Source organism: Schistocerca cancellata, chromosome 7 (assembly GCF_023864275.1).
Source record: "Schistocerca cancellata isolate TAMUIC-IGC-003103 chromosome 7, iqSchCanc2.1, whole genome shotgun sequence".
Classification (NCBI taxonomy): domain Eukaryota; kingdom Metazoa; phylum Arthropoda; class Insecta; order Orthoptera; family Acrididae; genus Schistocerca; species Schistocerca cancellata.
In genome coordinates, this window is record NC_064632.1 from 252,001,120 (window position 1) to 252,027,521 (window position 26,402).

At 38.0% G+C, this 26,402-nt stretch overlaps 1 protein-coding gene across 2 annotated transcripts in view; it reads left to right on the forward strand.

Annotated features, from left to right (window-relative positions):
* Positions 1-647: 647 nt before the first annotated feature.
* Positions 648-26,402, forward strand: part of LOC126092033 (uncharacterized) — a 149,092-nt gene continuing 123,337 nt past the window's right edge. For both annotated transcript variants that reach the window (XM_049907430.1, XM_049907432.1), the window contains exons 1-5: positions 648-911; positions 5,752-5,796; positions 6,602-6,637; positions 10,747-10,788; positions 10,873-10,923. In XM_049907430.1, the coding sequence (XP_049763387.1) occupies positions 900-911; positions 5,752-5,796; positions 6,602-6,637; positions 10,747-10,788; positions 10,873-10,923 (186 nt within the window). In that variant the 5' untranslated portion in view covers positions 648-899. The remainder of the gene's footprint in view (positions 912-5,751; positions 5,797-6,601; positions 6,638-10,746; positions 10,789-10,872; positions 10,924-26,402) is intronic.

Genomic DNA, 26,402 nt, shown 5'->3' on the forward strand with positions numbered 1-26,402 from the left:
AGAACATATATTGATGTAGCGATTTTCATTAAATAACTGGTTGTTAAATGTAGAAATCAGCTCTTCTGAAGGAGAAATATGGTTGTTCATGATAGTTGTTTGCTGCATATAGAGAAAACATAATGTATAAGGTTAAGAGCCTCTTTGTATTCCAACATAAATATTGAATGATACTGTATTACCTAAACCAGACACTCATTTTACTTTGTTTTAGAAAGTTTTTGAAACAAGGCTAAAAAAGTGTTTCGTTTAGATAATACTAAATACAGTGCAAATAAGTGTCGAAGCTTTGGGTTTTTTTTACTTTCCGCAATTTGGCTCACAAAATTCATCTAGAATATGAATTACGAAGTTTGGTTCGACGTTGTAAGTTCCTTAGTTTCGATACTATACCCCGATATTTTTGTATCACGTACGTTATCCCTTGACCTCATGTTCAGCGTTCGGTAGTGTCCTAATTAACATGACGTCCACAATACATTTGAAGTCGACGTGACATGACATTACGATTGCCTGACGTCTAGCTTGAATCTGTCATCGCCGTACACGCTGATCTGGAAACAGTTTCCACTCAAGACTGGTAGGCTGAGCCCAAATATTATATCATCTCTGTATGCTCACAGGATCTTTGCCGATTTGGCGGTTAAATTTGCACGCAACTCGCAAGGTGGTTGCGATCAGCTAGGCAGTTGTGACAGTTTCTGTGGCTAGTGGTGGTAGTGTTATTATGAGTGTTTTTTTTTCGTGAAAGATAGGACAAAATAGAACCCTGTACCTGACGCAATAATTGACTACTCTTACAGAACGAACTGTTGTTACGGATCCGACTTTGTGATAAGCCCTACTTGAATCACATGCCTGCCATTGTTCTTTGTTGTCAATAGGATATTCAGTTCACGATGCCCGTGAAGGTATTTTATCACCCTTGTTTGAGGAAGACATTATAAGTTTTGTTTATATTTTGTATTATCGCTGCATGTGGAATATAGCTTAGTATTAAATTGTGCTGAGAAAGTGAATAGTTAATCTGTTTGCACAATGTCGAGAGCCTCATCATTTTGTTGTGATTGTGTTCAGGTCGAAGACTACTTTGTTGTAGCTTTACCGAAATTGTAATTGTGTGCCTTGAACTGGAGGAAATAAATTATTTCAGACAGTTCTGCATGGCTGTGACTGCTAATATTAAGAAAATATATTTCGCAGGTTTAATTTATTTTCTGTTGTTACTTTAAAGAGAGCGCTGACACTCATGAACAGCATTTTCAGGCATGCACCTGCAAAATCTGCTGTTTTCCGGTTTTCGAAAACTACCTGTAGTGATACTGAGGAAGATTTACTTAGCTATGTAACTGCCTGTTTGGAACTCGTTTTGATTTATTAAATTTGGTGTTATCTGACATTGCACCAGGTATCCTGTTGTCTTGTTGCTGAAACTTAATCCATAATTGAATTACTAAACGATGCGCTTTTTTCTGTTGCTCACCCTGGACTTTTATTTAGTCCAAATGAAGTTAATTTTTCTCCCTTGGAAGGCCATGACTGTGTTCATGTGTAACACCACGTCATAGGACTCGTTTTGGGGAAACGCATCGCAGAATTTAAGGTAATGCCGGATTGTCCCCCATAGGTGAGGACTTACAGTGATTGAAAATTTTGGATTACTTTTCAGAGAAAACAATTTCATAAATAAACAAATTATCACCACCCATCTGTTATGTAAAGAAAGCCAACTTAAGACGTGTTGTAGGTCTCTGTAAATAGTTCGGGGCATTCATTGAGCATTTGATGCCATTTCTGTGGATAAATTTGTGTGTAAAAATCATTTTGGGAATGGGACAACGCAGCACTGTGCCTTGTTAACAGTTTTTGCCAAAAGAATGTATAGCCCACATTGAGTATGGCAATGGAAGCTTGGTTTCTTGTTAACTTCTTGACATATTTACTGTTTTGATTAGGAGCTTCTTTCCCTTCAATTTGAGATCTTATTACTCTCTTGCATGTTAGTTGTATTATACTGTTGAACAAACTAGGCAGTGGCTCTACGGTAAGAGGTGGCTGACATTCAGAAAGTGCACATTTGATTCTGGTATTCTCCAGTTTGATTTCTGTGATTCAGCTCATATGAATGAGATGGTGATTTCTGTACTGGAACCATAATTTGTTCTTTAGTGAGGAAAAGGCTTGTTCCGGTAAGAACTGTTCACCGAAGTGGTAAAATTGTGAACATTAATTAGCAGTGTAGACAACAGCATTCCCTATATAGTGCCGAGATGCAGGACCTCCTTTACTTAATTACATACAGATGAGGAAGCTAGTCATTAATGCTTCTCACCAAGCCTGTGTGGAAAGCTGTGTATTGTAATGCTCCATTTTGAAGGAATTGTTGGTAGCTCTTATGGTGGACCCTCAGAATTGCTTTTCTGTTCATTTACAAATGGACAATGGTCACTGTTGTGGTAAGTGCTACTTAGAGCATCGTTAGATAGACAATAGCCATGAACTGAACACCAGCAGTCCGTCCTTCTGATTTCAACCATTTCAGAACTAGAAAGTTCAACTTTGACTTTGTGGTAGTTAGATGTGGCTGATGGTTAATTTTATGAGAAATATTAATCAACACTTTTTTTTAACAGGTGAGGATGTTCCCATCTGTTGTCTGTGATGAAAAAGATAAATCTGTTAAGTATTGTACTGGTCAGTCTTTCTTTCATTACAAAGTTGTTAGACCCTTTGTGGTTTTTTCAGTTGTTGAACCTAGTGGAATTCCTACAACTCAATACTTTGTCTAAAGGAGTACTTGAGAGAATGACAAACTGTGAGAAGCTTGTATCTGGGCCAAAATAAAGGGTTGAAAGAACAAATTGATAGACTAGTTTTCACAGAACACTTACCATAGCACCAAACAATTGGAGGAAGAACACATAGTGGTATGCTTGGGGGCCTCACTCAACCTGTTACAAAGGCTATACCTGCAGCCGTTGAGAGAATAGGGTGCAACCAACTGCCCACATTTTACCAAATTATGCCTGTCACCTAAGCTGAGAGGTCATTCTTGGGTCATTCCAGCAACTGGCTAAGAAGGTTGAGAAGACCAGCCTCGTGCATGGAGTTTCAACGAAGCTCACAATTTGCATCACGGGCTCCAAAACTGATTGTGGGTCTTTCGTTCTGAGTCAGATGGAAGGACTGAACTAGAGACTTCAGAAAGTTTCTGTGACAAGCCAGGCTGTGACTTCCAGAGCTTGCACCACAGGGTTGAGAACTGTAGGGTCCCTCAAAATAGGTCAGGTGAGCACTAAACAACAGAGGTTGCTACTCAGATGGCTGACTGTGTGTGGGGTGCACACAAGGGTTTTTTAGATTAGATGATTCTCCATCCAATCCAGATAATGATAGCTGAAGGAAACCCAGAAGTATCGGTGTAAGATCAAAAGAAATGGCTCTCATAGGTGAGAATATTAGAATTGTAAGGTAAACTGCTGAAGCATGCACTACAAAGTGCCAGAGTTTGAAATGCTCATGAAAAGCAGTGAAGCTCACATAATACTAAGTACAGAAAGCTGTTTGAGACCTGAAATTGGTAGCAGTGTGATTATTGGGGAAATTTTAAGTGTGTATTGAAAGGGGAGGCAAAAATAGGAAATGGAGACGGTGCATTTGTTGCCAATAGGCAAGAAACTCAGATTGACAGTGGTAGCAATGGAAGCTGCATGTGAGATTGTTTAGACAAGACTCAGTGTCAGGGGTGGGCATAAAATGATGAGTGGATCTCTGGCACCCAACAGACTCATCTCCTGATGTACCTGAAAACTTAGAGAAAACCTCAGTTCACTTGTACATAAGTTCGCTAGCCATACTGTAATCATTGGAGACTTTAATCATCTGACTAATTCCGAAAATTACAGCTTTATTAGTGGTGGGCATGATAGGACACCCTGTGAAACGTTACTAAATGCTTTCTCTGAAAACTACCTAGAACAGATAGTTAGGTACCCACCTCATGGTAGAAATATATTGGACCTAATAGTGAAGTTGCTAAATTTCAGGCAAAATCTTTTATTGACGGTAACTCCATATTAGCAGACCTATGTTTATGTAAACTTTTTTCTTTAGTTTTACTTGTAGAATAACATTAAAATATTTGCTTATCTTTGTGAATCACCCTGTATATTTTATCCCTCCTAACTTTACAACAGTGTATGTCAGTCATTATTGTTAAAAGCTTTTTGTAAATCTACAAATGCTTAAAGATATGTTTGGCTATGTTGAATCTCTTGTCTAAGATGAATCTTGGCAACAATATTGCCTGGCATGTTCGCACATTTCTTGGGAACTCAAACTGATCTTCCCTGAAGTCAGGATCTTCCTGTCTTTCCATTCTTGTGTAAATAATTTTTGCCAATATTTTGCAATGATGATGTAAACCAATGGTTCTGTAATATTCATACTTGCAGTGCCTGCCTTCTATGGAATTGAAAGCAGCACATGTTTGGGGTGTTTTGTATTGTGATACTAATAAAATTACAGCGCACAGTGTTTACTACAAGTTGCAACAGAATATAAGATAATAGTTCTTCTAACATAAACCGTTAACAAAGATATTTTATTATTGATATGTTAACAATAATATTACTATTATTGACAGTGCAGAAATGTGTAAAATGCACATCTCCTTTATGGTTGTTCATCATAGCTCTCACAAAAGATAGAAGCCGCACACTAGAGGTAGCGCACAAGAATAACGAAAGGCAGAAGTCATTGCCACTGAGTTCCGTGACAGAAGTTGTTTTGCAGTTTCTTTCACAACACCAAACAGTATTTGTAGCCAGTTGTCATATCTTAAATGAGAACATAATTGTTTTGGAAATACAGAAGTGTCCGATTCCACCTGTCTGCTTTGACCCATGACGTCACAAATATGGTGGAAACGACCATACACTAAGACTCCAATATGGCGCCTATGATGTCATCAGGTAAACATGACCACAAACACGAAAATACATTGAAAAACCAACACACACACACGTTCCACAAAAAATCTAATGAAAATAACAGGACAAGCATGGGAAATTGGGGGTTTTTGGGTGGGGACAAAGTAAATATAAACAAATTTAGACACAAACTAATCCAAAAACATCACCTAACACACCAGAGAGCACCACCGATCACATCAAAACGACACCTACAAACATGCCACTTTCACAAACTAAATTCCGCGCCGTCGTGATATCACGCACCACAACAGCCTTGCATAACGGGTCAAAGCCGACGGGTGGGATCGGGCGCTTCGGTTGACCCATTGTTTTTAATCATAAATATTTTGGTGGAGATATGTGTGTGGACTTCGAACGTACTGAGTTGCCAAAGTAAGAGATGCGTTCTGTTTCAGAAAGAGATGTTAATATGGTGCAGATCGTCACTTTATATTATTAATGTACACACAACTACAACTTTGGCCGTGACATAGGCCAGGTTTTCAAGATGGTATGTAAACATCATTTTCTCAGCAAAGACTCCACAAGTTACCTTAGGAATGGCATGCTATCATCATAGCTTGATGTGACCATCATATTTATGAGTTAGTGAAAAAATTAAGAATTATTGAGTAATTTTTGTTTGAGGTTTTTCTCACCTCTTCTTCCCTTTCGTGCTTCTCCCCATATCCACACATATCTCTGCTTCAAAATAAATGACAATAGCACTGGACTACTGTTTATTTATTTATTTTATTTCTTTCTTTCTTTATTACAGGCTTCCGTAGAAGTTGAAAGTGTGCATTCAGAAGATTGGAGAGGGGTGAGTGGCTTTTTAGACCATTCTTTAGTGAATGAGCATTATCTTTCATTTATGAATACTTTAAAAGCTGCTGTGAGTTTTTGTTTTGTTTTTGATTTTTTTTTTGTTTTGGAATTCTGTAAGGCAGAATGTGATGTAGAAAGGTGTGTTTGGAGTGGTAAGAGTTATTTACTGTATGAAAGATCTCTTTCAGTGCTGTACTAATTTTTTCCTGAAAGTAGGTAAAGAAAGTGATGTTAACACAGGAAATAAGTTAGGTTATCACCATCTCAGTTTTGAGAAATAGAATGGAGTGTTGAATGAAAAGTGAAGGAAACAGAAGCAGAAATTTCTGAGAACTTTTGATTTGAGCTACGGCAATATTTAAAACTGTGACTGTGTTTTTGAAAAAAATATCAAATACTATGTAGATTCAATTTGATGTGTCCAGAGTTCGGAATGGAGTAATTTCATAGCTTTGTAGCTATTGGGGAAATGCATTTTGTCCAAATCAAATTCCTTATTGAAGATTTAGTGTCAGATAAGTGAGAGCAAAGTAACTCAATATTGGAAAATTTCAACAAACCCAACATAATCAAATAGTGATACATATTATTTAATGAACTGATATTAGGCTGTTACAATTGTAAGTTAAGTCTATAACACCTACTTTTTTGGGGAGGGGAGGGGTCAGTTCCATGACTAAGTGAAGAGCATTTATGCTGCTTTAATCAGTTATACATTGGCACTATGGCATATAATTCTCTGTGTCATTGTAGACTACATCTTAAAATGTATCAAAAATTATTTATTTCTTTTGTTTCAGGAAGAACTTTCTGAATGTTCAGGTACTTTGTCAGAGGTACGTATATGATAGTACTGCACTATCAAATACTCCATGGTTTCACTCTGTTTTCTGAAATGTGGTTTAAAGAATTTAACTGTACATTTTAACAAACAAGTCTACTCTAAGTCACTTTTTGTAATTGAAAAGCTTGTCATTTGGTTATACAGTTTTTTATGCTATTAAGAACAACTACGCTGCTTCACAGTATGAGATACAAACAAAATCTAAGTTGCAATCATAAATAAGGATAAGAGAAAAGCAATGAAATTCAGGAAAGTAGGAACCTTGAAAAACAAAGACAAATTCATCTGTGGGGAATGAGAACTGGAAATAGTCAAAGCTTCAGATACGTAGAACTTGCACTGCAGGTGGCATACTATATATTTTCCAACCATTTTGAAGACTGAGGTTGCACTCATTGCCTCATATGGCACACCGCTTACATTGAGACACTCGCATACTCAAGTCTTAAGCCACTAGAGAGAGTCAGCATATTTGAAAAGAATGCTTTGCTTCTCAAGATAGATGCAAAATATTCATTACTAGATGGGCATTCTGTTATTAAAAGGGTGAATGGCTTTTCAGACCATGGTGCACAAATTTTAACATTAAAAGGCTTTTGTACTCAAACAGATGTCACATATAATTACAAACTATGTAGGAAAGGGCTTGGAAGAGCTATTGAACGGAATGGACAGTGTCTTGAAAGGAGGATATAAGATGAACATCAACAAAAACAAAACGAGGATAATGGAATGGAATGTAGTCAAATTAAGTCGGGTGATGCTGAGGGAATTAGATTAGGAAATGAGACACTTAAAGTGGTAAAGGAGTTTTGCTATTTGGGGAGCAAAATAACTGATGATGGTCGAAGTAGAGAGGATATAAAATGTAGACTGGCAATGGCAAGGAAAGCGTTTCTGAAGAGAAATTTGTTAACATTGAGTATTGATTTAAGTGTCAGGAAGTCGTTTCTGAAAATATTAGTATGGAGTGTAGCCATGTATGGAAGTGAAACATGAACGATAAATAGTTTGAACGAGAAGAGAATAGAAGCTTTTGAAATGTGGTGCTACAGAGGAATGCTGAAGATTAGATGGGTAGATCACATAACTAATGAGGAAGTATTGAATATAATTGGGGAGAAGAGGAGTTTGTGGCACAAATTGACAAGAAGAAGGGACGGATTGGTAGGACATGTTCTGAGGCATCAAGGGGTCACAAATTTAGCATTGGAGGGCAGCGTGGAGGGTAAAAATCGTAGAGGGAGACCAAGAGATTAATACACTAAGCAGATTCAGAAGGATGTAGGTTGCAGTAGGTACTGGGAGATGAAGAAGCTTGCACAGAATAGAATAGCATGGAGAGCTGCATCAAACCAGTCTCAGGACTGAAGACAACAACATGTAGGAAAGTTAATCCAACAGCAATAGAGTTTTTTAAACCTTGCCAAGGAACAAGAGTGGCAGGATGTTTATAGTGCTGATAACATAGATGACAAATATAATGCTTTCCTTAACAAATTTCTCATACTCATAGAGAGTTGCTTCCCATCACAACATTCTAAATGGGGTACTAGCAGTAATAGGCGGCCCGGGTGGTTGGCTAGTGGGTAAAGATATCATGTAGAACAATTTGGGAATCATATCAAAATATTAGAAGTAGTCACACTCAAGCCAAAGTAGCCCATTACAAAAAGTAGGAAGGCAAAGCATATGTGGTATGCAAATAAAATAGCTAATTCACAGGATAAAATTAAAAAACCATATGGTCAGCTATGAAGGAAGTGTCTGGTCAGCAGAACAACGATATAAAGTCAGTCCGTAGTAAAAATATTTCTGTTACTGATAAATCAGATATATGTATAGTATTTAACAATCATTTTCTGAGCATTGCTGGTGAATTAAGTAAAAAATTAGTTTCTAAAGGGAATCGTATAACTTTCTTGGCAAATGCCTTTCCAAGATTTATGTCTGAAATAGTGATACAGACAAGGGGGAGATTGAGTCAATAATTAAATCACTGTAGACTAAGGCCTCTCATCGATATGATGGAGTGCCTAGCAGAATATTAAAAAGTATTGTGCTGCACATGTTAGCCCTGTATTTAGCCATATTTGTAATTTTTCCCTTAGGAATGGTCAGTTTCCTGAATGATTAAAGTACTCAGTAGCTATGCCGCTATATAAAAAGGGAGAAAAGGATAATGTAGGAAATTTTAGACTTATTTTATGTCATCAGTGTTTGCTAAAGTTATTGAAAAGGCTGTGTATGTAAGGATAATTGATTATTTTATATTACAGGAATTGCTATCGAATTGTACAGTTCGGCCTTAGAAGTCGTTTAAGAACTGAAAATCTTATGTTCTCTTTTCTCCGTGAGGTACTGGATGGGTTAAACAAAAGGTTTCGAATGCTAGGCATATTTTTTGATTTAACTAAAGGATTTGATTATGTTGATCACAAAATATTGTTCCAGAAGTTGGACTATTATGGAATATGGCGAGTAGGTAAGGTAAGGTAAGGTTGATGCTTTGAGTGGAATCTTGGAAAACACTTGAAGGCTTAGTGGTTGAACTGCATTAACACAGATTTTTACAGTCTGTCCTGAATGTACTTACTTATTCTACTATCTGTCATTTGTTCCACTAATTTTCTAATTGTGTTCTACTAATTTTCATCATACTGTGAATGTAAAGTTGTTTGATGATTAATATAGGCTACTTCTTACAAAGAAGAAAACAGCAACCAGCCACTATTAATATTGCCATTTATTTAGGTAAATAGCACCGTTACCGGTTTCGAACTGGCAAGTTCATCATCAGACGGCTGTTCACATGATTTTCAAAATACACTTTACATTATCGTCCGTTTTAGACAAAATATCATTTGATGATGCTTCTTAGAAACACTATCATCATCATTAGTCGGAATATTCATTGCTGAGTGTTGTGGTCTAATTTCCTCCTCGTCTGGAGATCTGCATCCTCAGTGATCTTCAGCATTTCATAACATAATAATATGAAGAGGTAGGCCGGTAATCTTTTTGGGGAAGAAAGTTATTTTATGCATTTTGTGACTTATGTATATTTTTACTGGGGCCTTTGTTTGAAAGTTGGAGGGAATGATCTTTTAGGTATGTGATAAAAAAAAGTACCTAAGTTATTATTTGATTTTGTGTTTCTGGAATAAACAATCCAGACCATTAAGTTCTCCACTGATCTTTTTAAAAATAAATCCACCCATCAGACAACTTCAACTGAATAGGTTTCTGTTTTTGGAAAATAAAGGTTGAAAACTAACTTTATTGTGTTAATCAGTATCAGTAGCTTCATTTAGAGATATTCAGTTGGGGAGGTCTGTGACTAACAAACTGAGGAAATTTAGAAAAGTTTCTATCACTTTACATGGAGCAGTGTATCATGTTAAGTGTGTGCTATGGCAAGTAAATGAAGTCAACTCAGCTTTTGTTGTTAAATTTGTTATTGCCTTAGTCTTTGGATCTGGACTACACTGTGTCCATTTTCTTCTAATTATACTTGTGAGATTATTGTTAATGGACAGGGACTGAATAATGAAGTATTTGTCTTCTTAACACGAAATAATTACAATGCAGAAGGCTAATTCAAGGTTGCAGAGGATGTGACTGATAGGTAAGTAACTTTTAGTGACAAGAGGGAAAAAAAATTTCAAATGGTAAACAGAGAAGTAGCTTCAAAAGTCTTTAATAATTTACATCTAGTCTATTTTTTCCCTGGAGCACTTAGTTCTTTTACCTGTCGTGGAAAAATATTTAGGACAAAAATATTGACAGTTGTTGATGTATGAGTGCTGTTAGATCAATTTTCCTTTTCTTTGTATGTACAAGCATTACATATACATAAAACTATGTGACTTTGATTTTATTTTCTTCTTTAAATAAGAAAAGCAATGAAGTTAGTTTTATAGACTAATTTATGCAAAATTTCTGATTAGCTTATAATTTAAAAAATGTAATGTTATCAGTTCTAAGGATTGATCCAGTTAATTTGTATACTCACACCCAGTTGCCCCAGATGTTGGTGTAAGTTGGCTACTTTAATTTGGTTGCAAAATACTTAACTCCATAATCGCTTTGCTTTTCCAGGTTGACTCAGAGCAGGCAACCACAAGCTCTGGATTTTCAGAAGTAAGTATGACGAGATGTGACAAACTTGAGAATACCTTTGCTATGTTTCTGGGGAAAAAAGCTAATAATTAATTTTTCTTGCAGGATGGATCAGCAATCATGGCCCCAAGGCAGAATAGTGTAGCTGAAAGACTGGTATGTTTTGCTCTGTACATTTGCTACTCGGAGTCAGTAATAGTCTTCTGTTTATGCTTTCAATGCCAAGTGGTGTTCTTCTTTCTTACGTTTATTTGTTGTTGAAGTGAAACTTTGAATAAACAGATGGAATAAGTAAAGTATTATTTGAATTTCATCAGTTTCTACTTTAGTTTTTTGAAAAACATGTTTAGCTATGCCTTCTGTTATAACAGTAATATCCTCTGTAGTGGACCACAGTGGATTATTTAGCGTATATGTTGGATCGGCTACATCGGTGCATACATTGAGGTGAAAAAAGTCATTGGATAACAATTATGCATGTACACAGATGTCTGTAGTATCTCGTACACAATGTATAGAAAGGCAGTACATTGCGAAGCTGTCATTTGTACTCATGTGATTCAGTGAAGAGGTGACCAACGTGGTTATGGCGACATGATGAAAATTAAGACTTTGAACACGGAATGCTAATTAGAGGTAGATGCACGGGACCTTTCATTTCAGAAAGTGTTAGGGAATTCAATATTCTGAGATCTACAGTGTCATAAGTGTGCTGAGATAAACAAATTTCAGGCATTACTTCTCATCACAGACAACTCAGTGGCCAGTGGCCTTCAATTAATGACAGAGTGCAGCGTCGTTTGCGTAGAGTTGTCAGTGCTAACAGACAAGAATACTATGTGCAATAACTGCCGAAATCAGTGTGACATGTATGATGAACATATCTGTTAGGTCAGTGTATCAAAATTTGGTGTTTACAGGATGTATATGCCCCAGGATAACTGGGAAAAACTAGAAAATTTTTTCATTCACGAGAAAACCGGGAAAAACCGAGGAATTTTTTAGATTCCAGGAATTTTTCATTGTTTTAGTTTCCAGATACATTTTTGCAATTTTGACTGGTGGGTACTCTAACAAAGAATTTCACTTTAATCTGCTACTGCAGGGTAACACTGCAGCAAAAGTTATTCCTGTATATAAAATGTAAACAACTACAGACCCATCACAATTTCCTCCTGCATCTCTAAAGTACTGGAAAAAGTTATGTATGACAAACTTATGAAATTTATAAATAAAAACAGCATCCTATGTAATGAACAACATGGATTCAGAAATAAGAGGTCAACGACAACTACTGTCTATGAGTGCATCAATTCCATCCTAAACCTGATGGACAAACAACAGGAAACAATAGGAGTATTTATTGACTTGTCAAAAGCTTTTGACATGCTGGACCATAAAATTCTGCTATCAAAGCTTGAAAGGTACGGTTTTCGAGGTCTGTCCAACAAGTTGATCAGTTCCTTCCTGACTAATCGTAAGCACGCAGTGTGCAGCAAGCGCACAAATATTGAACTAAAAACTGTATCTAATCACTTGTTGTTGTGGTCTTCAGTCCTGAGACGGGTTTGATGCAGCTCTCCGTGCTACTATATCCTATGCAAGCCTCTTCATCTTCCAGTACCTACTGCAGCCTACATCCTTCTGAATCTGCTTAGTGTATTCATCTCTTGGTCTCCATCTACGATTTTTACCCTCCACACTGCCCTCCAGTACTAAATTGGTGATCCCTTGATGCCTCAGAACATATCCTACCAACCGATCCCTTCTTCTAGTCAAGTTGTGCCTCAAACTCCTCTTCTCCCCAATTCTATTCAGTACCTCCTCATTAGTTATGTGATCTACCCATCTGATCTTCAGCATTCTTCTGTAGCACCACATTTCAAAAGCTTCTATTATCTTCGTGTCCAAACTATTTACCGTCCATGTTTCACTTCCATACATGGCTACATTCCATACAAATACTTTCAAAAACGACTTCCTCACACTTACATCTATACTCGATGTTAACAAATTTCTCTTCTTCAGAAACGTTTTCCTTGCCATTGCCAGTCTATATTTTATATCCTCCCTACTTTGACCATCATCAGTTACTTTGCTCCCCAAATAGCAAAACTCCTTTACTACTTTAAGTGTCTCATTTCCTAATCTAATTCCCGCAGCAACACCCGACATAATTCGACTACATTCCATTATCCTCGTTTTGCTTTTGTTGATGTTCATCCTATATCCTCCTTTCAAGTCACTGTCCATTCCGTTTAACTGCTCTTCCAAGTCCTTTGCTGTCTTTGACAGAATTACAATGTCATCGGCGAACCTCATAGTTTTTATGTTTTTATTTCTTCTCCATGGATTTTAATACCTACTCCGAACTTTTCTTTAGCTTCCTTTACCGCTTGCTCAATATACAGATTGAACAACATCGGGGATAGGCTACAACCCTGTCTCACTCCCTTCCCAACCACTGCTTCCCTTTCATGTTCCTCGACTCTTAAAACTGCCATCTGGTTTCTGTACAAATTGTAAATAGCTTTTCGCTCCCAGTATTTTACCCCTGCCACCAGAATTTGAAAGAGAGTATTCCAGTCAACATTGTCATAAGCTTTCTCTAAGTCTACAAATGCTAGAAACGTGGGTTTGCCTTTCCTTAATCTTTCTTCTAAGATAAGTCGTAGGGTCAGTATTGCCTCACGTGTTCCAATATTTCTACGGAATCCAAACTGATCTTCCCCGAGGTCGTCTTATACCAGTTTTTCCATTCGCCTGTAAAGAATTCGCGTTAGTATTTTGCATCCGTGACTTATTAAACTGATAGTTCGATAATTTTCACATCTTTCAACACCTGATTTCTTTGAGATTGGAATTATTATATTGTTCTTGAAGTCTGAGGGTATTTCGCCTGTCTCGTACATCTTGCTCACCAGATGGTAGAGGTTTGTCAGGACTGGCTCTCCCAAGGCCGTCAGTAGTTCTAATGGAATGTTGTCTACTCCTGGGACCTTCGTTCGACTTTGGTCTTTCAGTGCTCTGTCATATTCTTCACACAGTATCATATCTCCCATTTCATCTACCTGTACATCCTCTTCCATTTCAATAATATTGCCCCCAAGTACATTACTCATATGTAGACCCTCTATATACTCCTTCCACCTTTCTGCTTTCCCTTCTTTGCTTAGAACTGGGTTTCCATCTGAGCTCTTGATATTCATATGAGTGGTTCTCTTCTCTCCAAAGGTCTCTTTAATTTTCCTGTAGGCAGTATCTATCTTACCCCTAGTGAGATAAGCCTCTACATCCTTACATTTGTCCTCTAGCCATCCCTGCTTAGCCATTTTACACTTCCTGTCGATCTCATTTTTGAGACGTTTGTATTCCTTTTTGCCTGCTTCACTTGCTGCGTTTTCGTATTTTCTCCTTTCATCGTTTAAATTCAACAATTCTTCTGTTACCCAAGGATTTTTTCGAGCCCTCGTCTTTTTACCTACTTGATCCTCTGCTGCCTTCACTATTTCATTCTTCAAAGCTACCCATTCTTCTTCTACTGTATTTCTTTCCCCCATTCCTGTCAATTGTTCCCTTATGCTCTCCTTGAAACTCAGTACAACCTCTGGTTCTTTCAGTTTATCCAGGTCCCATCTCCTTAAATTCCCACCTTTTTCCAGATCTTAAGTTTTAATCTAGAGTTCATAACCAATAGGTTGTGGTCAGAGTCCACATCTGCCCCTGGAAATGTCTTACAATTTAAAATCTGGTTCCTGAATCTCTTTCTTACGATTATATAATCTATCTGATACCTTCTAGTATCTCCAGGGTTCTTCCATGTGTACAACCTTCTTTCATGATTCTTGAACCAAGTGTTAGCTACGATTAAGATATGCTCTGTGCAAAATTCTACCAGGCGGCTTCCTCTTTCATTTCTTAGCGCCAAACCATATTCACCTACTATGTTTCCTTCTCTCCCTTTTCCTACTGTTGAATTCCAGTCACCCATGCCTATTAAATTTTCATCTCCCTTCACTATCTGAATAATTTCTTTTATCTCATCATACATTTCATCAACTTTTTCATCATCTGCAGAGCTAGTTGGCGTATAAACTTGTACTACTCTAGTAGGTGTGGGCTTCTTCTCACTTATCTGACTATAAACAAATTAAATGTGGTGTACCCCAAGGATCAGTAATGGGACCCCTTCTGTTTCTTCTGAACATAAATGATCTAAGCTTAAATGTTGATGCACATAAAACAATCATATTTGCAGATGACACCACGATTCTACTAAAAGGAGACGACGATGAACAGTTACAGCAGACAGTAAACACGGTCACAAAACAACTTAGCAGCTGGGTACAGAGTAATCATCTTGTGATAAACAGTAAGAAAACCATTGCTCTAAAATTCCACAATGTTCCTAACAAGGACATGTTTATCCCATCAGTCTCTATCAATGACGAACCAGTTGGTAACAATACTGAAATCAAATTCTTAGGACTTTGGCTGCAGAGTAACATCGGATGGTATAAGCATATTGAGTATCTCAATGCAGAACTGAGCAAAACATGTTGCCTTCTTTGTTCATTAAAATCGTGCTGTAGTGAGAAAACAGTATTAAATGCATATCATGCATACTTTCATTCTCGTCTTAGGTATGGGGTCACCTTCTAGGGAAACTCTAAATCAGCTAATAGCACTTTTAAACTACAAAAACGGGCCATTAGAATCTTGTTTGGGTGCAAGCCTAGAGACTCTTGTAAACCCCCTGTTTAAGAAATGTGGTATTCCTCCATTACCATGTGTATACATTATGGAAACCCTTTTGTTCTTTAAATTAAATGTAATAGGTAAGGACTGCAAAAAAATTGTGATATACATGTTCACTTTACCAGACAAAACAGAAACTTACATACGACTCAAATCAGCACAGCACTGTGCCAAACAGGTACATTTCACATGGGAGTTAAGGTCAATACATTTGGAAAATCTCTAAAGTAATATTTACAGCATCACTGCTTTTACTCAATTGAAGAATATTTAAATTTATGAAATGAAATGTGTTATATAAATACTTACGTGTAAAGCGTATTATTGTAACCTTAAATATGTATGCCTTGAAATGACTTTCAGCCTGTATATTTATAACTTGACTTGTCCTATGTCTTATGCCTAAGCTGCTATGTAGACAACAGGACCAATAAAAAATACAATACAACACAATACAGCATTAAAACATAAACAAGGGAAAAAACACCAAAATAAAACATAAGTTGCAATGAAAATGCTTTGTTTAAAACAACAAAACACAGTGATTATACAAGAGTCTGTCGACAGCAAAATGTGTCGAAGGTTTTAAGTCGAAGACTATGCAATACTTCGTGACAGCCAATTGCTTTTGATGAGCTAGATATCACAACTGTCTATAGATTCATTCAAGCAGTTCCCAGTGAGCTTAAGTGCACGGGCTGAACTGAAGTTGCTTCTGAGCAGTGTCTTTCCCCGTTTCTGGTTACTTGGAGTGTGGCTGTCAGCTGTTTAAGCAACAGCACGAAGCAGCCAAAAGTTACCCAGAAACATTTTTTTCTAACATGCCCATGTTCCCAGATTTGCACATGTGCAGAACAGTTTGATTTGTAGTTGGAGGACGGGGATAGTCTTCACGTGACCTGCATTTACGTTTCATGATTTTGCTGTTTTCTCTTTGTTTACAGCTGTCGCATCAAATGAAGTCAAAACGAATTTTTGTGGGTGGGGGCTATCAAGTGAATTAAGACACATTCCCATAATTCTGAAAGAATGAAATGTGTTTTTAGTTTTAGTATTCTGATCTTTTTTTACTTCCAGTGTTATTGATAATTGAGCGTTAATCACCTTGCAGAACAATGAAGTTATTTTTGTCGGTTTCTAAAGAAATTTGGCTTTTGTTAATCTTTTCCATAAAGGCAGTCAATTTATTTGAAATGAAGTACTTCATTCAACACTATTGGTTAGTTTCAACTGTTCACTGAATTTCAGTTGTATGTTTTCATCTTCAGGCACATGTGGCATTACGCGATAATAAAGAACCAAACATTAGATAATACAGTAATGTTACTCCAAGAAAATAGGCCACACTGAAAAGCTTAATATCGGGTAGGGGACTATGTCATTGTGAATCTGGACATTCAAATGTGCAATTTGAACTGAATTGTGCATTTTAGTACAGTTTACGAAGTTCTGATGCTCTTGGAGTATTCTCTGATGTCTTGTTTCTGCGTGGCATAATGTAAGATCTCTCAATGCTATATACATACGAACATATGTTTATGTTCAGTTGGAGATTAATAAGCAGGCAAATTTGGTCAATAGTATTGAATAAAATGTTTTGTTTCAAATATATTGTCAGCTTTAGCAGAATGTTATGTATGTGCATTCCTCGAAATGCAATGTTTTTCAATCATAAGACTTGTTACAACATGTGTCTGGCACCTTCTTTAGGCTTGACATTTCTTATTTTTTGTTTTTTGTTTTGTCTTAAATTTACAGAACATCATTTTTCAGTAAATTATAGACTGGCAGCACACTTGTTTTCATTGTAATCAATCCCTCCCAATGGCTTTATATTGACTCTTGGAGCAGAATATAAACTGCCAGTTATACAGTTTTCTAGGCTTTACAAGGAACCTTGTTAACTTTTTATGCAGTTTGAAAAGTCATGCAAAACTTATTGTTCTTAGCTGTAGTGTATACAAACGGGTAATGGTCCCTCCCCTCCTCCAAGAAATTTGTATTCTTTCTTACTAGCTTTTTGCGGTGCTGTGTGGATGTAAATCCAATTGGAAATGTTGCACAACAGTATTGCAGAGTACAAATAAAAATAAAATCTATATTAAAATCACCACATAGCAAAATATTGATACTTTTGAATTTTAGATTCTAAATTGAAATAAGTATTATGCCAAGGACTACTTCCTTATTTTGCATTCCTTATCTGGACAGGATATGATAAAACAATTCCTCTATGTACAGTGACTTTGTATGTCCCCTCTGAACAATGTGCCGCAGTGATGCACATCTCATGATTCCCCACTATGAACACAAATGCGACAAAAGACATACGAACAGATCAAACACAAAAATGGGCTTCCCACATCATTGTAGCTGCTCATGCGTAGTAAGCCCTCTTTTCTGGCACTCTCTGGAAACTGCTCAAATGAAGGTATTTCTAACGGGTTGTGGGAAAATATTGCAAATGGTGGTTTATGAAGCATTAATTTCAAAGTAAATTTCCTTTTACGCAGGATGAATTATATTACGTACGAGTATGTACAATGAACTTCTTAACTTACAGAGCATTTGACTCTGTCAAAACTTAATGCTTTGAGGACCAGCACTCAAGACCAGACGTTTAGTTCATTATTTAAAATTTTACTGGCACATGTGTGTTTGATGTCTCTTAAAGAGTAACACATGGAAAAAAAGGCCAATATTATATGTGAAACCTTCTTGTAGCTATACTATATGTATATTAATTTAAACAATTAACTTTTCCTATTTGTGTGTTCACCATACTTAAGCATTGATGTTGCTATTGGCTGACCACATCACGTGTCCAATGCTCTGAATATCTGCCATCATTGGCTGGGGAGATCACTTGATGGGAGCTATGATTGGCTGACAAAAGCTCATCACAAACTCGAACTCAGTTCTTTGGAAACTAAAGTGCTGTGTTTGGTAGAATTTGTTTTTATACTGTTATAATATGGAAATGTGCAGCATGTATCTTGCTGTGTATCAAAGATCTTTCCAAGACATGTTGCTGTGTAGTGGGGTTCGTTTCCTAAAGTCCCGGTAAGTTCTACACCATTGAAAGGATTGATAAGTTCTACAGGTGTGAGGGAAAGTATACTGTCGCTTAAAATGGTAAAAGTATGTATCCACCTGGGAAGAACTGTATTTTTATGCCTTTGCACCTCTTCTGGGCTCGTGACCATATCAATTTGACCTTAGACAAATGTGCCCTGGTTGTATGAGTCCTGATTTCAGTTGGTAAGAGCTGATGGTATGGTTAGAGTGTGGTGCAGACCCCATGAAGCACGGAACCTAGTTGTCAGCAAGGCGTTGTGCAAGCTGGTGGTGGCTCCATAAAGGTGTCGCCCTGTTTACATGTAATGGCCGGGTCCTCTGCTCAAACTGAACTGATCATTGACTGGAATGGGTTATGTTCGGCTACTTGGAGACCTTTTGCAGCCAATAATGGAGTTCATGGCTCCAAACAATGATGGAATTTTTATGGATGGCAATGAGCAGTGTCACAGAGCTGCAATGGTCTCAATTGGTTTGAAGAGCACTGTGGACAATTCAAGCGACTGATTTGGCCAACCAGATCGCCAGACATGAATCCCGTCATACATTTATGGGACGTAATTAGAGACGGGCAAACTCGTTCATCCTTGGGAACTAGTTCACAGGTGATCGCTCTTTTTTGGGAACCGTTCATTGTTACTCGTGTGCTGTTCATTTGTGCTTGGTATATAGTTCGTATGAACAATTGAAAATTAGTAGCATAGGTGACTGAAGGTGGAAAGTGCTAAGAGGGGGCACTTGCTCTCGCCTAGAGTACCAAGTTTTTAATCATAACAGCATTCTCACACACTTCTAATTTTCGTGATTCTGCAAAACCTCTCGTTTAGCCAACTGTAGCGTTATGTGGCTGATTGCAGTGAAATAATATAAGGTGGCACACAAAAAACCGATCCTGAGTAAAGACTGCTCACCAATTACGCATGATTTGTTGATTGCTAGGAGCATATAGATAAACGTGTACTAATTAGGCAGTGAAGAAATAACAAATAAGCCAATGCAAACAACAACTTCGAAACAATAGATGACAATTGGTGGGTGAGAATGAGCAGTCTGGTACTCGGGGCTGATTTTTCGTGCGCCACCCTGTACCATTGAAATAATATTGTAGAATGTATCATATTCTCTTTACAAAATGTGACACCAGACACTCAATTATGGAGCCTGGTCTTCATTTGGTTGTAAGTCGGTCTGCCTTCCATAACAATGAACATGCTCTTTTACCTTGGATCAAAAAAAGATGGAAAATGGCCACTCGTGTGTGCTGTGCTGACTGTGGATGTGTAATAACAAAAAAATATTGCCTGTTTACAACTATTTCTTCTGCTATTTATTGAAATAGTGAAGTAAACTGATATGCTGTTTTGTTACCTGAAAAGATGTATGTATTACATACGACATAATTTTTATGTAATTTACGTAATTGTAAAATACACTTTAATTACCAGTCGTGGATGCTGAATAGAATACGAAAAGAAGCAGAAGTTCAGAGCTCAAAAAAGGTTTGAAACAGATCTAGAATGGGCATGCGCAGTGAACGAAATGAACAACGACTTGATGCTGAACTAAACTATGAGCAGTCTGCAGTGGAACTGTGACGAGTGGCCATGCGAAGAAGGACGAGTCCGGCCAAGCGAGACAGAGACAGGCGGGAATGAGACCGGCTGATGTGCCATTGTGGGAACGAGACTGACCATTTCCCGTTCCCAGGAACTATAAGTAGAAAGCCGCAACTGGAGTGAACTATGAAACACCGTTCCTTAGAATTTGTTACTCGCTAGTTCCGTTCAGCTTGGTGAACCGTTCCTTTGGACCCGTTAGTTCGCGAACGACCCATCTCTAGATGTAATTGAGAGGTCAGGTCATGCACAAGATCCTGCATCACAAGTATGGACGACTATAGAGCACCATGGCTCAGTATTTTGAAGGGGGCTTCCAATGACTCTTTGAGTCGATGCCACATATATACTTGCTGCGCTATGCAAGGCAAAAGTTGGTCCGACACGATATTAGGGGGTATCGCATGACTTCTGCCACTTCAGTGTCTTTTTTTTCATGTATTCTTACATAAACATGAAAAAATTGCTTTAATTTCATGTATTCTCTTCTTTTATAATGTCAGTCACAGCAGTTAGTCAAGAGAAGAGATACTATTACTGCCTTGCTTTTGTTTATGGCCATAAATATAATAAACCTTTTTATAATGTTATTATCTTACTTGTTTTCATTAGCAGAGACTATTTGTTCCATATTGTGTAAATGTACTGTAGTATTCTCCAAAGGCACATGCCATCAACAATGTAAATGTGTCTCAAAGAGAACCCTCCCCTACCATCAAAATAGTTACTGTTCTGGCGTTGCTTGCTTGCAGGCTGCAACTTAACAGATTTGTACAGGACCAAATAGAGTTAGGCAACAGCCGTGGAAAAAATATATGGTAATACAGATTAGCAACAATTTACACTGATTTATTGATAGAAGTTTTATAATACTTACGTAGAATATGAGTGAGTGTTGTGTGTGGCAATATAAGAGGTGCATCCAGAAAGTAAGTTCTGATGTGTGCTGAAAAACCAGTATCTTCATTAAATAAGAAATGAAAAGTTTACATAGATTCACTGGCATCTTCTCAACATAATCACCGCCATTGTTGAGGCAGTTATTATAATGGAGCACCATGTATCATGTGTGTGTGTGTGTGTGTGTGTCGTAAGAGGCCACTGCCAACATTTGGGGCCACAAAGTCACTTCAGTTTGAAGATCAGCATCATTGTAGGAAACGTCCTGCCAGAAAATGCTTCATGGGACAGAAGAGATGAAAGTCATTTGGGGCGAGGTTGGGCTGTAGGGCGGATGGTCAGAGATCTCCCATCCAAACTGATTCAACACATTTCACTCTCAGATATTTCACTGTCCCAAAATACTGATTAGCATTTACAGTGTCCCCTGCTGGTAAAAACTCACACGGGGGCACCACATCAATCCAAGAAGACGGTGCACAAGAATTTTTTAACCGACCCTCATTGATTGGATTTGAGTGAGACTGGTGAATCACTATGCTGCCAGTGCATGGATTGTTGTTTTGTTTTTGGTGTGAATGCGACACCCATGTAGGAATGTCAATGCTGCGGCCAGGTGTTTGGTTTTGTGTTTGTGTGTCAGTTGTCTTGGTACCCATCTTGCACACACTTTCTGAAAAACCAAGCCACCAGGAGAAAATTTCATGCATTAGTGGGTGGGATGTCTTGGCAATTGATGAGCAAGTTCTGAAATTGTGAAGTGCTGGTTCTGCAAAATTGCTTGCAGCACACTTTCCATCAATTCTGATATCACTAGGGATGGTCGGTCACTACGGTGTTCAGCGCGAACATTGGTTCCTCCTCCAGCGAATTGCCTGCTCCATCGTCTGACCGTACAGTTGCTCATAATGTGCACATACAAGTGACACAATTGACAGTGGATTTCTGCTGGAGGCTTTTTTCCGAGCATACCAAAATTGTATAACTGCACAAACCTCACAGTTTGTGAGATACAGTACCAGAGCAGCCATTATATCCTAGGTCTGTGCAGTAACTATTGCTGCCACAAGACTGAAGGTGTACTGCATTGTTCCCTCTCTACTCCTGTCATGCACATTCCAGTCAGACTACTCATGCCCTCTCTGGACCCAATCGAAACTTACTTTCTGGGTGCACATTGTGGTTCAGTGTTCACTTTCACTGATCTGTCTGTAAATGCTGGTGTAATCCTAAATTCAGTGAATGGTGACAAACATCACTTGTATGATGTCCAGTATGGTTCTTCTTGACCATTTCTAAAAAAGGCCAGAGACACTGTTCTAACAATAGTCTGCCACTTACATTCACGTTTGGCAGATGGATGACTGCTTAGGAACTACAGGGAAACCCTGCTTTTACACTTTTCAAGGGTATTATAAAAAAATGGTGCAAAATGCGGGAAAATTTCAAATGTAGGAGATAACGTTTTAAGCTGTAAAAGTTATGTATAAGATACTCCCTTGTATTTTCGCACTGTATGTATGGTATATGTACATACCAAGTATCAAAAGACTTGTCAGGGACTTTTTTGTTATCTAATAAAGATTTAGTATATAATAAAAACCACTGATGTAGCTGGAATTGACAAGTGTCAGCCGGCCGGAGTGGCCGAGCGGTTCTAAGCACTACAGTCTGGAACCACGCGACCGCTACGGTCGCAGGTTCGAATCCTGCTTCGGGCATGGATGTGTGTGATGTCCTTAGGTTAGTTAGGTTTAAGTAGTTCTAAGTTCTAGGGGACTGATGACCTCAGATGTTAAGTCCCATAGTGCTCAGAGCCATTTGAACCATTTGACAAGTGTCTGGGAAGTACAAACGTTTGACTTAATTTCATATGTCATAATCAATATTTTTGGAAAGCCTGCATTCATTATTTAAATAATGAATGCCGTAATCGATGTTTTTGGAAAGCGTGCATTATTAGATAATGAAATACTGCACTATTTTTTCATGCTTGACGACATGTTTCTATAATTTTTCTCGTCAAGTGCAAATATGTACATAAGTAACTGTGTGGTGTTTGAATATGTGTCATTCTGCCTCTCATGCTCTGTAGTCGTCTTTTTGAGATTATCAGGTACTGTGCCTCCTCAGTTATGTAGAAAACAATGCACATGCAAACTGTCACTCACTCTGCTTGTGTAACATCACAAAAAATTATACGAAAATCCTGCACCTGACAACGAGAATAAATTCTTGAAACATGTTTTGCTCAGCATGAAAAAAAATTGTAACTTTCGTGTTTAGACTAAAAACATTTGAGCAACGCAAAGTGAATGACGATGTCAACTAGTCCTAAAAGAGACCAAACGCCGAAAGACGCTAAATATGGTTCGACAAAGGTGTCACGATGCTCACAACAATCAAGAAACTGCATTTGCGCATTCCTAGTTACTCCCGAGCCATCATGCCAAGTAGTGCTTGGCAGCAGCAGGAGATAAGACACGAATTGTTCCAACTTTTACACATTTACTGGCTCAAATCCACTAAGTAGAGTGCCCTGGTGTCAAGAAACTTAACCATGTAATATTTGTAAACGCTAGTGGACAGCCAACATCATGTCAAAGTCATTTTTCTTCTCAACAAATATTTTTTCGTAATGCATAAATCGCAAGAAAATTATAAATATGTTGACGCAAAATTGGATGCAAATTAACATAGTGGTCATAGGAAATTTGACGGTAACGATAAAAAATGTCGTGAACAGCGGGAAAACGTCAATTCCTGGAATGTAAGAGTGGGGTTGTACTGTATTTGTATGACACAAGATGGGTGCTTTACACAGTGCTTGTCTTCTGTGCCCTCTCTGTAGTCAGTTTTAATTGTTTTACGCCCGACTCAGAAGCAGCTTGGTGTAAGCTGACCACCTGCCCTTTCATATTCGTAATCACTGGGATCATTTTGCCAGACGTGTTAGCCCTTCCTTTTTTATCTCAGATGCTTTGAATTTCATCATCATTTTCGTCAAAGAAGTCTCGATGTTTTCTTTCAATGAATACGGTTGATTCTTCGCAAGCCGAAAGCATGATGGTTTTTGGTATTGATCAGTGTTCTTCAACATTGTCAGAATACTCAGCAGGCAGCTTTTGCTTCAGTGTTCTGGAAATTCTTTTAGACCTCTTTATCTTTTAGTCGTTCAATATTTAACAGATGTTTTGCTTGTTTCTTTTGCTTCCTCTGTTTGGGTGGCACTTGCAGAGCAATTACTGTCCAGCAGCCATCACTCTGTGCTACAGCTCTTGTGATCCTTGATATCTAGACCACACAATCACGTAATCTATTAGGTTCCAGTGTTTTGATTTGGGGTGCGCCATGTGGGTTTTAAACTCATTTTTTTGTCGAAAGAGGGCGTTTATAATGATGAGCATTTAGTCAGAAGGATCCATTGGAGTTTCCATTGCTTCTACCCTCCTTTTCCATTTTTTCCATTCGCGTGTAAATAATTCACGTTAGTATTTTGCAGCTGTGACTTATTAAACTGATAGTTCGGTAATTTTCACATCTTTCAACACCTGCTTTCTTTGGGATTGGAATTATTATATTCTTCTTGTAGTCTGAGGGCATTTCACCTGTCTTGTACATCTTGCTCAACAGATAGTAGAGTTTTGTCAGGACTGGCTCACCCAAGGCTGTCAGTAGTTCTAATGGAATGTTGTCTACTCCCAGGGCCTTGTTTCGACTCAGGTCTTTCAGTGCTCTGTCAAACTCTTAACGCAGTATCGTATCTCCCATTTTATCTTCGTCTACTTCCTCTTCCATTTCCATAATATTGTCTTCAAGTACATCGCCCTTGTATAGACCCTCTATATACTCCGTCCACCTTTCTGCTTTCCCTTCTTTGCTTAGAACTGGGTTTCCCTCTGAGCTCTTGATATTCATACAAGAGGTTCTCTTTTCTCCAAAGGTCTCTTTAATTTTCCTGTAGGCAGTATCTATCTTACCCCTAGTGAGATAAGCCACTACATCCTTACATTTGTCCTCTAGCCATTCCTGCTTAGCCATTTTGCACTTCCTGTCGATCTCATTTTTGAGACGTTTGTATTCCTTTTTGCCTGCTTCATTTACTGCATTTTTATATTTTTCCTTTCATAGATTAAATTCAACAATTCTTCTGTTACCCAAGGATTTTTTCGAGCCCTCGTCTTTTTACCTACTAGATCCTCTGCTGACTTCACTACTTCATCTCTCAAAGCTACCCATTCTTCTTCTGCTGTATTTCTTTCCCCCATTCTTGTCAATTGTTCCCTTATGCTCTCCCTGTAACTCAGTACAATTTCTGGTTCTTTCAGTTTATCCAGGTCCCATCTCCTTAAATTCCCATCTTTTTGCAGTGTCTTCAGTTTTAATTTACAGTTCATAACCAATAGATTGTGGTCAGAGTCCACATCTCCCCTTGGAAAAGTCTTACAATTTAAAACCTGGTTCCTAAGTCTCTGTCTTACCATTATATAATCTATCTGAAACCTGTCCAGTATCTCCAGGCTTCTTCCACGTATACAACCTTCTTTTATGATTCTTGAACCAAGTATTAGCTATGATTAAGTTGTGCTCTGAGCAGAATTCTATCAGGCGGTTTCCTCTTTCATTTCTTAGCCCCAATCCATATTCACCTACTACGTTTCCTTCTCTCCTTTTTCCTATTACCGAATTCCTGTCACCCGTGACTATTAAATTTTCGTCTCCCTTCACTATCTGAATAATTACTTTTATTTCATCATACATTTCTTCAATTTCTTCATCATCTGCAGGGCTAGTTGGGATATAAAATTGTACTACTCTAGTAGGTGTGGGTTTCGTGTCTATCTTGGCCACAATAATGCGTTCACTATGCTGTTTCTATTAGCTTACCTGCACTCCTATTTTTCTATTCATTATTAAACAGACTCCTGCATTACCCCTATTTGACTTTGTATTAATAACCCTGTAGTCACCTGACCAAAAGTCTTTTTCCTCCTGCCACCGAACTTCACTAATTCCCACTATATCTAACTTTAACCTATCCATTTCCCATTTTAAGTTTTCTAACCTACCTGGCGCGATTAAGGGATCTGACATTCCACGCTCCGATCCGTAGAACGCCAGCTTTCTTTCTCCTGATGACGACGTCTTCCTGAGTATTCCCCACCCGGAGATCCGAATGGGGGCCTATTATACCTCCGGAACATTTTACCCAAGAGGACGCCATCATCATTTAACCATACAGTGAAGCTGCATGCCCTCGGGGAAAAATTACGGCTGTAGTTT